Source organism: Panthera tigris, chromosome A1 (genome assembly GCF_018350195.1).
Source record: "Panthera tigris isolate Pti1 chromosome A1, P.tigris_Pti1_mat1.1, whole genome shotgun sequence".
NCBI lineage: Eukaryota > Metazoa > Chordata > Mammalia > Carnivora > Felidae > Panthera > Panthera tigris.
Window position 1 is genome coordinate 140612664 of NC_056660.1, and position 15983 is coordinate 140628646.

Below are 15983 nucleotides of genomic sequence, written 5' to 3' on the forward strand. Positions count from 1 at the left end.
AAGCTAATTTTTTGTAAGGTTTCCTTGTGCTAGCCTCTTTCGGGTACTCACCAATTCATGGATTGTTTACTTGGCCATTTTTCTTCTTTTTATTTTAATGTGTATTTGTTATCAGGTGGAGTTCTTTTCTCATGGTTGTAGATGAATTTACTACATTGTCTAAATAGTTTCTGTCATCTGATTGGGGGTGCCTGGGTGGCTTAGTCTGTTAAGCATCTGATCTGACTCAACTTCAGCTGCTCAGGTCATGATCTTGTGGTTCATGGGTTTGAGCCCTGAGTGTGTTGGGCTTCATGCTTACAGTGTGAAACCTGCTTGGGATTCATATTCTCTCTCTCCCTCTCTCCCTCTCTCCCTCTCTCCCTCTCTCCCTCTCTCCCTCTCTCCCTCTCTCCCACTCTCCCACTCTCTCCCCCTCCCTCCCTCCCTCTCTCTGCCCCCCCTTGCTCAAACACACACTCCCAAAATAAATAAATAAAAATAAACTTGAAAAGTAAATAAATAAATAATATCTGTCATCTGATTTGTGGGGTGTGTGCGGGGGAGAAAATGCCTCCTCCATTAGACTATGCTGGCCACATTTTGTGTGTTAGGATCTGATGGCATCCAGATATCTTCGGTGTTGACTTTTACCACCTCAGCGCTAACATGAGGATGACCTCAGTGGTCTCTGTCCTTTCTTGCTGCAGTGTTTTCCAGGCACAGTATGATAGATGATCACCTTTTCCACTTGGCTGAGGGAAGCAGTGATACTTGGTAAGAAAGAACAGCCTTTTTAACACCAGTGTCTGAGAAATGGAGAAGAACTCATGGGTGGGGGGCATTGTAAGACACAGTGCTGGAAAGCCCATCACTGTCTCATCTTGTATGTGGCAGTGGCTGAGGGCTGCGTCTCTCTCTCTGACAGCTGTGTTGGCTGTGATGTAGGCTGTACATAAGGATCTCCTCACTTCATTTCTCAGTGCACCTTATTTCTCAGCCTTTTCTTCTGCCCTCCCACCCTTCCTTCTGCCCTCCTACCCTTCCTTCCCTCCCACCCTTCCTTCCCTCCCACCCTTCCCTCCCTCCCTCCCTCCCTCCCTCCCTCCCTCCCTCCCTCCCTCCCTCCCTTCCTTCCTTCCTTCCTTCCTTCCTTCCTTCCTTCCTTCCTTCCTTCCTTCCTTCCTTCCTTCCTTCCTTCCTTCCTGTAGGCTTCACACCCAGCACGGAGCCCAAACATGACACTTGAACTCACTTCTCTGAGATCAAGACCTGAGCTGGGATCAAGAGTCAGAGGCTTAACCGACTGAGCAACTCAGGCGCCCCCAGATCTTTCATTTAATTGTAAATCATTTAAAAAGTTTTCTTAGTTTCTCTGCATATCATCTTAAGACTTTTCTAGAACAAGTCAAAATATAAGTGAATATATAAGTAAGAGCATGGCCTTCTAAGTAAGATGGGTCTGGGCTTAAATCTCAACTCTAGCCCCTTGGGTGAGTTCCTTAACCTTTAGGAAGCTTTAAAGTCTTCAGCAGTTAAAAAGTGGGGTTGCTGTGACTATTACATGAGCTGATGTTTGGGGGGGATTCATCAGCCCCCTCATACTGAGTCACAGAGCAGTTCTCTTGAGTGAGGCCCCTGAATCCCAGCCCAGTTTTCTAGGATTTCATTTTACTAAGTTTCAAGGAAATTTTATCTCTATTCTGAGGAATTTTAATCACAGTACCTTAGTTTGCCATATGAAGATTTTAGAAGGAAAGAAATAGTATATGTAGGCTATTTGTATAGTGGTTACTACTGTTAACTCAAAAATAGAAAATAGATTTTTCCAATAAAATATATTATAAATTTATTTTGCAGTATTTAAGATAGACAAACTACAAAATATAATTCTTTAAACACCTAGGTAGTCACTCCTAAGCCCCTGGTAGTTCCTTTCCTATCTATATACATTCCCCTTTCCACCAGCCGGACCACTTGGCCTTAATTGGAAATTTATAAGCTTTTCTCTGTACTGTTAAAATATGCCTAAACTATATTCAGTATTTTAAATATTTTAAAACTTTAAATGGTGTTCTAAGCTATGTATTTTTCTAGATCTTTTTTTTACTTGAGGTTTGTGAGATTCATCCATTTTGAATGAGTAGTTCTTAGAAGAGATATTTTCGTTGTATAATAATTCCATTATATGGATAGTCCTCAAAATATTTTTTCTGGTGATGCATGCTAATGGATTTTGGATTATGCTGTCTCCAAATTTTATGTTAAAAATTTGCTCCAAATATTCTTGTAAATGCAGGATACCCCCAGAGAAACCCACAGAGATCAGATAGGAGTTGGATTGTACAACATACACTTCTACATCTTTTTTAGAATATTTATCAAAGTGGCTGGACCAATTTACCTACCCACCAACAATGTATGAGTTCGTGTGGGTCAGCCTTCTGGCCCATGATACTGTTTGACTTCCTACTTCTCCCATTCTGTTGCTTTTAAAAAATGGCTGGGTGTGACATAGGATCTCATTGTAATTTAGCAGTATTTTCCTATTACTAAAGATTGAGCATTTTTTCATGCGTACATTTCCTTCTTTGCAAGTTTCTTTTTCAAATCTTTTGCCCAACTTTCTTTTTGGTTGTCGTTTTTCCCTGATTGTTTTTAGAGGTTTTTGTTATGTTCTGGTTACTAATGCTTGCTTGTTTCCTGAATTTTTGATTTTTTATCTTTTGGGCTCTCCCTTTTTCCCTTTTTATTAGTATTTTTTGATTTTGCTTTAGTTTTTGGTGAATAGAAGTTTTAAATTTCAGAGGCAAATCGATCTCTTTGACAGTGATATATTTTGATGTGTAGTTATCTGTATGTTTTTGCAATGAAACATCATGCTGGCAAATTAATGTACTGTTCTAAGAGATCACAAAACAGAGCATAAAAAAAAATCACTAGATATGTCACCCACTGTATCCATGACTGTAAGTAATCTTCCATATACGTGTTTTATAACACAGACAAAATTTTTTTTTTAATTTTAATTTAGAGGTCATTGGTTTGGGGAAATCATCACATGTGAAGGATTTGCTCTTGCCTAAGTGATCTTGTGATTTTGGAGAGGGTGTTTGGGTAGATTTTGGTCCCTTTCACGAGGCAATTACTCAGTTGTTATTTCTTGAATGAATTAACACGTAATTGAGTCTGCTGTTGACAACAGACAAGTTTGCTTAGAATAGACCAGTGGTTCTAAACCCTAGCTTAGCACCTGAGATTTTAAAAGTGCTGATGCCTGGGACCCATCCTTAGAGATTGTGATTCTCTTGGTTTGAAGTAGGACCCAGACATATATACATTTAATAAACCTCAGGTACTTGTAATGCAAAGCACATGAAAACTTCTAGATCAGAGACCGGCAGCAGGAAGTTGAGGGGAGGGTCAGAACCACCTACTGGGCCCTGAAAGTTCTGAGCAGCAGAGTTGCCAGGAGATGCTCTAGGGTGACCAGAATCAAAGCAAGGGGGGGGCCTGGAGGCTGATGTGAGGACAGAGCCCACGGTGAGGGCCCCATGGCTGACAGAGACGGAAGGAAGCATGTTAGATGTGTTGAGGGCAGGGGAGCCTGAGGAGTGGATGAGACAGGAGAGCAGAACGAGACAGGCACGTGCGTCCTCATAGTCCGTACTGGTGCCTTTCGGACTGAAAGCCAGAGGGCAGGCTTGGGCCTATTAAAAAAGGCAAAAGTGATACACAGCCTTTGCTTGCTCAGAGGAATAAAGAATTTGGCGGGGGAATGGAGGGTGGACAGGGAACACCTTGAGAGGATTCAGTACTAAAGTCAGAGGCAATGGGTCAGCAGGCACAGTTGATTAAGGGCATTTAAAAATGAGTCTTCCTGAGCCTACAGCTCCCTTTGGGGATGGAAATGATCTTTACTAGGGAGTCGCCCCTCTCCATAGAAGTGAAGTCATATTTGCTTTGAGCTGTGCGTGTGTGTTCACCTGTGTGAACACTCAGTACTGATGATGGCAGGGAGGAAGGGATTCCAAATACGAAGTCATTGAAGTGGGGGAAGATTCAGACTTTGAGCTTGTTTTTTGGAAGGTGGAAGTTAAGGAAGCCCCACACAGTAGCCCAGACACTCATGTACACACACACTTGACTTTCTTCTTCTTAGTCCTGGCAGCAGCCCTGTTAGTATGGACAACCAGGACCCGAGCAGGGATTGGTGGAGACTGGATCATGTGTTTTGTGAAATCAGAACCACACCCAGAAACTCGTGACAGAAAAGTGCAGTCAGAATTCTCTAAATGCTGGAGCATGATGGAAGAACATGGCACTCGGTGTGCCAGGGGAGAAATGAAGTCTCAGTCCTGACTCCGCTACTTAAAATTTGTGTGATTTTAGGCAGTTTGCTTCAGTTCCATTTATTTATTGAATACCTTATAGATCCTGGGAAGAAATTGGTGAGGAAGACAGACTCTGTGTCCTCAGGAAACTCAGTTTTGCCAAGGAGAAAGGAGTAATACAGTAAATGCTTTGCAGTAGGGGAGGGTGCTGAGGAGAGCCATTTAGGGGTGCCGGGGTGCAGCTGGGCTTGGACAGCCCTCATGGTGGGGGCACTCGAGCAGCTGTGCCTGGCAGGTGGGGTAGCAAGGGTTTTCCAGGTCAGCTGCTTTTCTTCCTGACTTCTCACTTGCTTCCTGTTTGAGGGAAGCTCTAAAACTCAAGTGCAGGTTCTCTGGCAAACCTCCTGAAGCTGAAAATACCTTGCAGTGTGGCAGTCAGCTGCGGGGAACATGGTGCAGTGACGGGCAAATTAGCCAGCCTCAACTGCCTTGATTTCTCTCCAGATTTTGTCTTTCATCTGCCTGACCTGCACCAGCTGGTTTTCATCTTGGAGTTGCCTCTCCATTGAAATGAGGCCAGGCTTTGTGGGGGTTTTTTGGTCCGTTTTTTTTTTTTTTGTTGTTCATTGTGACATATTTTTCCCACTTGTTTTCAGTGCTCTAGTTCCTACTCATGGCAGCGTGTTTGTTTTGGTTTTGCTAAATCTGTTCTTATCTATCCAGAAAGTAGACAAACCAGATGTTTGATTTTTTGTTTTCCCAAGTCCTAAATCTGATTGTGTGAATTCTCCACTCAGAAACCTACAGCGTGGTTGGTGCCTACAGGTAAAAAAGCAAGGGGTGGGGAGGGGCACATTCCTTCCGGGATCCTCTAAGGGACTGAACCCAGCCCTCCCAGTCTAAAGTTTCTTTGCCATTGTACCTTTGTGACCTGGCCTCCATTCCTTTGATTCTCTTGTTCCGTATGTCTGGAATTTCTTCTCCCAACACAGTCTTAACATCCTCCTGTTTTTCATGAGCTGCTTGCCTCCTTGATCTCTCTGCCCTGAAAACCAGAAGTACTTTTTCCTTTCTCTTAGCTTCAAAGTTTGAGGGAAAAATCTATCAACCAGAATTCTGTATCTCATTAAACTGTCAGACAAAAGCAAGCGATAGACATGTGGAGACCAACAGAGACTCATCGAGTTTGCCACTCACACACCCTTTCCATTCACAATGAAAAGATATAGTCAGGGGCCAACCGTGTGAGTTTGAGATTAATTTAAGTGAAAGTATTTACACGACAGAATCAGCAAATGCCACAAATAGGGCTTTTTTTTTCCCCCTAGAGAGCCAACTTTTCTGTGAATTGGTTAGCCTGCTGCATGTATTTGCATGTGTTTGTTACCATGTGTGGACGTGTTTGTTACCATGTGTGGACGTGTGTACACACAAGTGTTTGACACGTGGTAAACACTGGATGGTTAAATCTGCACTGTCGGTCAGCAGTCCTTCCTCCCTGGGCGGTTGGGGAAAGCAGTGTGGTCAGAGCAGCTAGGAAGTGTCTCTCTTCGCATTCTTGTCTCATCCTCTTCTCCTCCTGGGTGCTGGCATTATGCTACCTGTGACCCCCTCCTTTGCTTGCTTTGTGGCCTTGGCAGACTTCTTGACTGCCTGGACTCAGAACTAATACACTAACTGAGGATGTGTGCCTCTGTACTTGCTCAGAGTTCACTCTTTGAAGTGGAGAATCTTGGCTCAGTTACAGAGTCATCAGTATGTGGTCTCCTGTTGATGTTCATAAACACCCTTTGACAAACTGGTGAAATGTAGGCAGTAAGGCTCCCATGTTAGAAACAGAACTCTGCAAACTGGTGCTGCTGTGAATATGCCTGCCGCTGGTTTACCTCTGCTGGTCGCTGCCTTGCGCCCGCCCTCAAAGCCAGCAAGGAGACCTTCTGCCGTTCTGTTGGGCTAGCTGACCTGGCTTGGACACAGAGGCCAAGGTCAGATGACTGGGAGCACAGGCTAAGAAGGAAAAGGCAAGCCAAGAGACAGGAAGCTAAGTGTAGCTCAGGACTAAGGGAGCTGGTAACCCAAGGCCCTAAGCTGGTGTTGGAGGTGGAGTGTGCTACAGTGAAATAGGGCTGGGAGGAGGTGGGTAAAGATGTGACAGGCAGGGGTCTTGAAGACATTCAACCAGACTTGCACCACTTCTCCTGGGCCCTGCCTCAGATGGCAGCTTCCTGCTGAGCTGGGTTAGGCCGAGGTTAAAATGTTGGATGCAGGCCAGGGACTCTTGGGGCCATAGAAGAAGACGGTAGGGTCTTTGCTGTCATGGCAGGAAAAGGATATGTTCTAGGTCGAGTGTCGATTCGAAAATTATGTACTGTTACTCAGTGACCATTGCCTGTCTCCCCCTAAGGTCACTCCTGTGAAAGTGACTAGCAGAGTCATTGGGAGACAGGGGGGCTTGAGGAGTGTTCCCATCATCTTGTGATGTTCTCTTGGCAAAGTTTAAAAAGGCCTATATAACTTGTACCCATTTGCTTCCTTAGATTTCCCACCTCCTTACGGTGAAGTGGGACCATGTGACCAGGTCTGGCCACTGGACTGAGGGAAGGCAGTGTGTGTAACTTACAGGCTGAGACCTTAAAAACCCATGCCCGAGTCTCCTGTGACTTTCCCTCTGCCTTTCTCTTGGCCTGGACTGCTAAGTAACCACAAGGAGGAATTGCCTTGGAAGGTCGCCTCACACCATAGTGAATTTGGTATGAATAAAAAAATAAACCTTTATAATATTAGGCCACTGAGATTTTGGGTCTCTTTGATACCACAGTATAATCTAGCCTATTGTAATTCACATGGCTAAAATAATGAAATGGATTTTGAGAATTAAATGAGAAAATACTGTTAAGCTCCTACCACTGTACCAAACATGTAAGTCATTTTAACATGTCAGTTTATCAACCTTCTCAACCCTGGGCCTGTTACCTCATTAGCGCCAAAAATAAATAAAGTAATAAAGTAATAGTTACCTCCCCAAAATAAAAGAAATAAAATACATGAAAAATTTTACCTCATGCCAATGAAGTAATAAGCTTCAGGGGTTTTTCCTTCCCTCTTCTTCTGAGTTGTGATCAGAAGTCATTGAGAAGGTCTTTGTCCTCCTTTTAGAACACTTCTTCCTCTACGTTCAAATCTTGCAGTCCCCTGGAGGTAACATACTGAGCTTATTTGATAGTTCCAGCAAAAGCATCGTATTTTCTAAAGACATAAAATGCATGGCAGAACGGATCATAGTTTAAAAGATTTGCCAGTGTTGACAATAATGCAAAGACTATTTCAGAATTACTCCAAATGAGTCATTATTTCCTTACCTATAAAGAAAATGTAATTGACTTTATTTTTAATGTTGATATTAAAAACCCACAAATGCCACCTCTCAGGGCTTTTATCCCACCAAGAGACCTATGTAAAAAAGTGACTTGACCTGTGTCATGTCTAAATTCAGTAACATAAAAAGCTGAAATGTAATTGGGTCCTCTGGGCCTAAATGAATAGGAGACAATAATGAGAATAATTTCCTTGAAGAGAATCTAGTCGTTTGTGTGCCAACAGTCATTACACTGTTCCACAGGATTTGTTCTGGAGAGATTTCATCAGGAATATATTGTGAGCTCTTAGTCAACAGAGGAAAAAAAAAAAAAGCAAGCTATCTATGTAAGTACTTCATGCACATGGTGGTTATTTACAAAGTTATACAGAAATGTATGGGTTACGGGGCACCTGGGTGGCTCATTCAGTTAAGTGTCTGACTTCAGCTTGTCTGACTTCATGATCTCGCGGTCCGTGAGTTCAAGCCCTGTATTGTGCTCTTTGCTGACAGCTCAGCGCCTGGAACCTGCTTCTCATTCTGTGTCTCCCACTCTCTCTGCCCTCCCCCGCTCATGCTCTGTCTCCCTCAATCTCAAAAATGAATAAATGTTAAAAAAAAAAAAAAAAAAAGAAATGTATGGGTAGAGTGAATTATTTTTTTGGATGGTCTGTGCCCTTCCAGCAAGGATCCTTCTCCCTATCCCTTAGCCTTCCAAAGTGAGTCACTTCTTATTTTATTCCTTTCAAACTTTATACTACTTATTTCATTTATTTTCTGCCCCTGGATGACCACTTTGGGAGCCAGTTTTGCTGGAGAAACCATTCACAGGTGGCCTGTTGGAGGAGAGCTTACATATGTGGTGGGTGCAGTAAATCCAAAAGAGGGCACAGAGACTGTGAAGAGATACCCTAGATTATCAGTCAAATTTATCTTACTGTACCAAATTGGTTTTGCTTCTTAATTATTAGCTTTAAAATAAAATTCTAGCAGTTGCACTGCTTTTGAAGGGCCGTGTCTGGTTCAGACAAAAACTTTTTATTTATTTTTTAATATATTTTTTTAGTGCTTATTTTTGAGAGAGAGCGAGAGACAAAGTGTAAATGAGGGAGGGCAGAAAGAGAGGAAGACACAGAATGTGAAGCAGGCTCCAGGCTCTGAGCTGTCAGCACAGAGCCTGACGTGGGGCTTGAACTCACGAACCACAGATCGTGACCTGAGCCAAAGTTGGTTGCTTAACCAACTGAGCCATCCCGGTGGCCCCTAAAATCTGTTTTTAGGGTAGAGCTGGGTGGCCGGTGGGATGCACAGTCCTAGTGACCCAGGAGGTGTGGTGCTGGTCCTTTTTCAATGGAGTCATTCTTGGGGCTGTGCATATATGCTGGGTCTGCTACCAGCAGTAACGCTTTGCAGTATATTGTTTTGTTTAAAGGGAAGAAGCATGAGGTCTCATGTTCTTTGACCTGAAGGTAGCAGCAAAACATGGAAGGAACTTGTTATTGGTCCATGGGTTCCGGGACTTGAGGCCCTGGGCTGTTACGAGTTGTGCCAGGCCTACTGGACGGACACACTGTCCAGAAGCTGCCTTTCCAAGCGGAACCTACCACAGAGGACCAAGAACCTCACTTGAGCCGTCATCTGAGGGCTTTGAGTTTTATGCTGGCTAGTTTGGTAAAAGACCAAAGCCCCCCAGCAGCTTTGCTTCATGCAATGATGCTAGGGTTGAGGGATCAACTTTAAAGAGAAAAGTGTGAACAGTTCAGTCATGTTTTGGAGAAGATACAGACCATGCCCAGCAGGAATCAAGCACGGAGGAAAAGGAAGAAAGGAGAAAGGGAAACTTTTAGTTTTCAAAATTAAAGCGTAATGAGAGCTCTGCTGTTATTAACTGATAAAGCCTCGTCTTGGTCCTTGGTTTATTACTGAGTTATTTCCCGCGCTGTGGATTTTTATGCTTGCTGAAGGTGTTCCATAGGATTGACAGGGACCGAACTAGTGTGTAGACTGCAGGATAAACTTCCAAGTGGTGGCACAATGACTACATCTTCTTGGAGAAAAACAAAATTGGATCCATAGAGGTGAGGCCAAGACCCTTGGTCCAGTAGTCTAGAGAAAAATTCCTCTTAGAAATCCAAGCACAGTAATTAAAGACAAATATTTGCTCTATGCTTACAGCTGAAGCAGTGAGATGGCTTTGGCCGCTGAATACCTAAGCTCATTCCTGGAGTGAATCACGGTTTGCCTCTTGGCATGCTATGGGGTTCCTTAGTTGATTTGAAGAGGTTCAATTGAAATGAGTTTATTCATGGTAAACATGGGCAAGAATAAGCTGTTTATTCCTCATATAAAATGAAGATAAGGAAATGAAGATCTAAATAAAGGAACAGATCTTAAAACCATAGAGATGTTGTAGTTCCCACATTTAAGAAAAATTTGTACTCAAGATTTCAGAATAATAATTGTCTAGCATGGTGCCGAGCACATAGTAGGTGCTCAGAAAATAATGTTTTTCTCCCATAAAACGGTACTTGTTTATTATAAAAACCCATACTTAAAAACAACCTGAAATCCACTACTTCATATTTGATGATATCCCTCCAAGACATTTTCAGCACGTATAAATGTATATATTCTTACACAAAACCAGTATTATGCCGTGTATGATGTTTTACTTTCTCCATGTCCGTAAACTGAATCCTTACAGTTAGGGTCTATAAAGTGGCATAATGTAATATTCTGAGGAAGGAAGAATTCGTCACTCCTGGTAGTTTGAGTCGACACATCTCATGTTTTGTCCTTTATTTAGCAGGTTTCTTCTGCGGAGGTACGCATTGGGCCCATGAGACTGACGCAGGATCCTATTCAGGTATGCCTCCATTACTCAGCTGGGGCTTTGTTCCTGGAGGGGCTCTTTCAGTATCACAGCACGTAGCCATCCTTGCCCCTCCAAACACACCTGTACATGCATACAGACTGTGTATATATGTCTTTGTGAAACTGCTGACTTTTCATAATGTCATACTTGAGGAATCAAATTGTTTTCTTGAGAATTTAAACACTGCCCCGTCTTGAGTATAAATACAGGAGGTAGGTTGCGTGGTGGGTTGGGAGGGAGGACAACTCTCACTAAAAACTTGGACTGCTCACACCCTGCAGCAGTCAGAAAGGGAAGAAGCTATGTGTAGCAAGCGTCAGGGCTTTTGCCATGAGCCACAGGTGGATGTGAGTCTTGGCTCTACCAGCCAGGTCACTAAGCTACGTGACCTTGCTTATATTGCTTGACTTCTCTACCCAGTGCCCTGTCTGTAGAGATGATAATTCCCCTCTCTCATGGGGAATTAGGGGTTAAATTAAATTGCACTGAGTGCCTAGAAGACTGTTTGGCTGCAGAGGTCTCAGTAAATGACAACTGTTGTTGGCTGGGAAGAAAAGATGACAGGAGGCTCCTCTTTCCTGTCCCCTGTGTCTTGAGCCATGTGTTCGTCTGGACTCTTTAGTACTGAGCGAGCTCCAGGAAGAGAAGGCCCAGTGCCTATGGCATTCACCTGACTCTAAAAATGGCAGCAGCTTTGCAGCCATCCTCCCCACAGCCCTCAGGGTCTTTTGGCCGCTTCAGAGGAACATGGGTGGAAGGATTGGTACCCTTTTAAATCAACAGTGGTTATTGTTAAATCTCCATCTGCATACACATCTTCCCGATAGGCCTAAATGAGCAAGCCTTCTCCCTATAAAAAAGTAGCTTGTTAACACCTGGAAGCTTGTGCATTGGGAAAATTACTTGGGAAAAGTGCATAATGCAGAAAAAAAAAATGTAAGCAAACCAAACATGTAGATGAAAGTGAAAAACCAAACAAGGAAATGTACTGTTTGATTTATGAGCAAATGGAAAAGAAAATAATGTTTTATTGTTGCTTAGGAAAGGAAATACAAATCTAGGGAAAGGAAAAAAACAAAAGGAAGATATTTAGCTTGGGAAAATTGGATGAAAACAAATTTAGGAGTAGAGAGAGAAAAAAGAATTTACTAAAATAAACATAAGCCACAACTATCTGTATAGAATACAAACAAGTGGAAAATTCCAGTAATCATTCTAGGGGCGTGTACTTTGTGCTCCATTTTGAATAAAGGCAATGACAAAGGATCTAATAATGGTGTTTATTCCCAAAGCAATTTCCAGAATGTTCCTTGAGATTAGTATAGTTTTGGAACAATTAGTTTAATTTACCTTAATTTTTACTCTCTGTTGTACTGGAAATTAATGATCATACTAAGGATGTCTCGACTTTTAAAAACATAATTTGTCAAATTGTAAAGTATTTCAAATATTCATTAAAGTACATGAGTATAGCTGTACCCCTTTTATTGAATATTAACATTATACTTTCTCTGTTTGAGTTTGTTCTCCAGAAATTAAAGATTCCCCTTAATTATCTTTCTGTATTGCTCCCCTCCAATCCTCCCCTCCCTAAAAGTAACCACTCTTTGGAAATTGATTATGCTAGGTGTTTGTATATTTATTCTACATATGTGTGTGTCCATTCATAATAATTACTTTGTTTTTGAATATTTTAAAGCTTTATGTCAAAGGGGTGAGGCTATAGGTATCATTCTGAAATTTTTCTTCATTCATCATCATTTGATGTCGTGTGTAAGAATCAGTTGTCCAATCTGAGGTCACAAAGATTGATTGCTTTGGTTTTTTCTAGTTTTACCTCCTAAATTTAGCTCTATGGTTCATTCTGAGTTAATCTTTGTATATGATATGAGGTAGGGCTTCGTGTGGATATTGAGTTGTCACAGCACCACTTGTTAAAAAGAATATTCTTTCACCCATTGAATTGTCTTGGCACCTTTGTCAAAAATGAACTGACCATAACTGTGAAGGTTTATTTTCTGTATTCTCAATTCTGTTCCACTGGTATGTATGTTTGTCCTGTGCCAGTACTACACTATCTTGATTACTGTGCTGGTGTGGTGTGAGTCGCCTAAAAGATTGCAAATCATATAACAGATTATGAACCTGGTTTTGGATATTGCAACATTAACAATTTTGTCTCCCAGTTCATTAATACGATGTTTTTATTTATTTAGATTTTCTTTAACCTCTTTTAACAGTGTTGTATAGTGTATGTCTTTGGTATTTTAAATTTATTGTGTGATACTATGGTAAATGGAATTATTTCCTTAATTTCATTTTTGCATTATTCATTGCTAGTATATAGAAATAAAATGTATTTTTGTTTCTTTACCTTGTATCTTACAACCTTGCTGAGCTCCTTCATTAGCTCTTGGAGTTTTTTATGGGTTCTTGAGGATTGTCTATATACAGGGTCATGCCGTTACTTCTTCCTTTCCAATCGGAATGCCTTTTGTTTCATTTTATTTGCCTCTTTGTCTTGTTAGAAACTCCAAAATAATGGTGTGTTTAATTTTGTAAGAGACTTCGATATTTCTTCTCAAAGTGGGTTGTACTGTTTTATATTCCTACACACAATATGAGAGTTCTGGTTATTCCAAATCCGTGGTAATGACTCGTGTTGCAGTCTTCTAATTTTAGCTAATTATCTTATGGTGAATTAAATTTCTGTTTCTCCATGACTAGTAATGTTGAGAATTTTAGTGGCTTATTGGCAATTCTTTTATCTTTTGTGAATGTTTGGTTAAGTCTTATTTTTAATCGGATTGACTTTTTATTAATGTCCATTTATTTTTGAGAGAGAGAGCGCCCAAGTAGGGAAGGAGCAGAGAGGGAGGGAGACAGAGGATCTGAAGCAGTCTCTACACTGACAGCAGAGAGCCCAATGCAGGGCTCGAACCCATGAATCCTGAGATCGTGACCTGAGCTAAAGTCAAACACTTAACTGACTGAGCCATCCAGTCACCCAATTAGATTGACTTCTAAAACATTATTGAATTGTAGTTCATTATATATTCTTATTACAAGTCCTTTGTCAGATTTTGAGAATTTTGGAGGAGGAGTTAAGACAGCAGAGTAGTAGGAGGACCCTATGCTTGCCTTATCCCTCAAACACAGCTATAAAAATATTAAATCATTCTGAATACCCATGAAATTGATCTGAGGACTGAGAGAACAAACTGTACAACTAGAAGGAGAAAAGAGGCCACACTGTGGAAGGGAGAAGATATGTGATTTGGGGGAGAAAAGAATCACCAGTGCTGCAGAGGGAGGGATCCCTGATGAGGGAGGGAGGGAGAGTGAGAGAGTAAGAGAGAGAGAGAGAGGGAGGGAGAGAGAGGGACAGAAAGAACAGAGGGCATGGCATTGCACAAGAAAAGTACTTCCCTAAAACCGTTGGCAGGCAAAATGAAAGGGGCTGATTATTTCAAGTTTTTACAAGCCACGGAGCTCAAAGACTAAAGTTTTAGAAATCTGTGCCGTTGCTGGGTGGAGCCTGGTGGGCATAGTGGTGCTTCTGTGGATAAGGAGGGCAGAGGGCCCAGAAGTGAACAGAATGGTCTCAGGATCCCTTGAGTCGCACTGGGAGAGACAGTTCCCCTTCCTGGAGTGCATTTGGGAGAGGTGGCACTGCCTCTCCAGGGACCACAGAGCTAGTGGGTGCCATTGAACTGCCCCATTAATTAGCATACAATCAGAGACACCTGCTGAGGGCAGCTAATTGGATGCCAGCTTTTTGCTTCACTTTACCATACACTCCAAGCCCCTTTGTGTTTATGTGATTGCCCTTCTGGGGCAAATGGGCACGAGCCACAGTGCAGCAAGACCCTCCCTCAGAGGATCAACACAGGTCTGTGCTGTGCCCTGTCCCTAAGATTTGGAGATTTGAAACACATCTGGCATGCCTGATGTAAAACACAGGAGCACTGCACTGCTGGATGGGCAGATGGCTTGGACATAGGGTGAAGGCAGGGATCTGATGGATGTCTGCAACAAATTACAGGAGATTGTTCACTCTTCTGTGAGGGCTTCCTGAAGAGTAGCAGGCATGAACTCTCCTCTCTGGGAGGAGAGAGCCAGCTGATGCCATTTTTACCCCTGCCCATTAGTATGGATGGACTTCAGTGAGTAACATGGAGGCTTGAATTATTTACACCAAGCCTCATCCCCTGCTCTCCACAGGTGCTTGTGAACTAGGGCCTGAGAGTCAGAGCAGCAGCAGGCCCCAACCCCAGAAGATCTTTACAAACCCCTGTGTCCACCAAATCTGATCGTAGAGTGCTAAAAGCTTCAGCTCTGGGGAAAATAGGATCTACCTTTTTGTAATAAGCAGACCAAAGCACACTTCGTTAAAACTTGCCACACAACGGACAAGTTCCAGACAATTCTCATGCAGGCAAAGAGAAACTGTGCAAAGGACTGACCAGATGGAAAGTGCAGCCAAAACACAATAGTGGAGTGCACACAGTATCCACCAGAAACACTTCCTGAAGCAGACAGTATAGGACTTCTTCTTAATATGGACATTACTCTCAGGAGCAGGAAACATAATAGATTTTCCTAACACACAGAAGACAGAGACCCAGATACAATACCAAGGTGGAGGAATTCACCTCAAAATAAAGAACAAACGAGGTCATAGCCAGGGATCGAATCAAAACACATATAAGTAATATGCCTGAGCCAGAATTTAAACCAACAGTCATAAAGATACTAACTAGGCTTAAGAAAAGCAATAGAAGACCCCAGTATAATCAAGGTACAAAACCGACTGAATGTAATGACCACAAGGATGGAAGAAACAGAGGAATGAATAAATGATATAGAAGATAAAATTATGGAAAATAATGAAGCTGAAAAGAAGAGGGAAAGAAGAATACTGGATCATGAATGTAGACTTAGGGAACTCAGTAACCCCATAAAGTGTAATACCATTTGTCAGAAGAAGAAGGGTGGGAGAAGGGGGCAGAAGGTTTATTTGAGCAAATTATAGCTGAAGGCTAACCTCATCTGGGGAAGGAAATGGGCATCCAAATCCAGGAGGTTCAGAGAACTCCCATCAAAATCAACAAAAGAAGGCCAACACCAAGACTTATCGTAGTAAAATTTGAAAAATAGAGGAAAAGAAAGCAGCAAGGGAAAACAAATCCCCAACCTGAAAGGAAAGACTAATAAGATTAGCAGCAGACCAAAAGGGAGTGGAATGATATATTCAAGTTGCTGAACGGGAAAAATATGCATTCAAGAACATTTTATCCAGCAAGGCTGTCTGTCATTCAGAATAGAAGAAGAAATAAAGAGTTTCCCAAACAAAAACTAAAAGAGTTCTTGACTACTAAACCAGCCTTGCAAGAAATATTAAAGGGGACTCTTTGGGAAAGAAAAACCAAAAGCAACA

General features: G+C 42.1%; 1 protein-coding gene across 4 annotated transcripts in view; it reads left to right on the plus strand.

Moving 5' to 3' along the window:
* PDE8B (phosphodiesterase 8B) overlaps positions 1-15983 on the plus strand; it is a 251434-nt gene that overhangs the window by 93949 nt on the left and 141502 nt on the right. For all 4 annotated transcript variants that reach the window (XR_006218630.1, XM_042988866.1, XM_042988849.1 and 1 more), the window contains exon 2: positions 10475-10534. Coding sequence is in view for 3 of the 4 variants with exons in the window: in XM_042988866.1 (XP_042844800.1) it covers positions 10475-10534 (60 nt within the window). In the remaining variant the exon portion in view is untranslated. The remainder of the gene's footprint in view (positions 1-10474; positions 10535-15983) is intronic.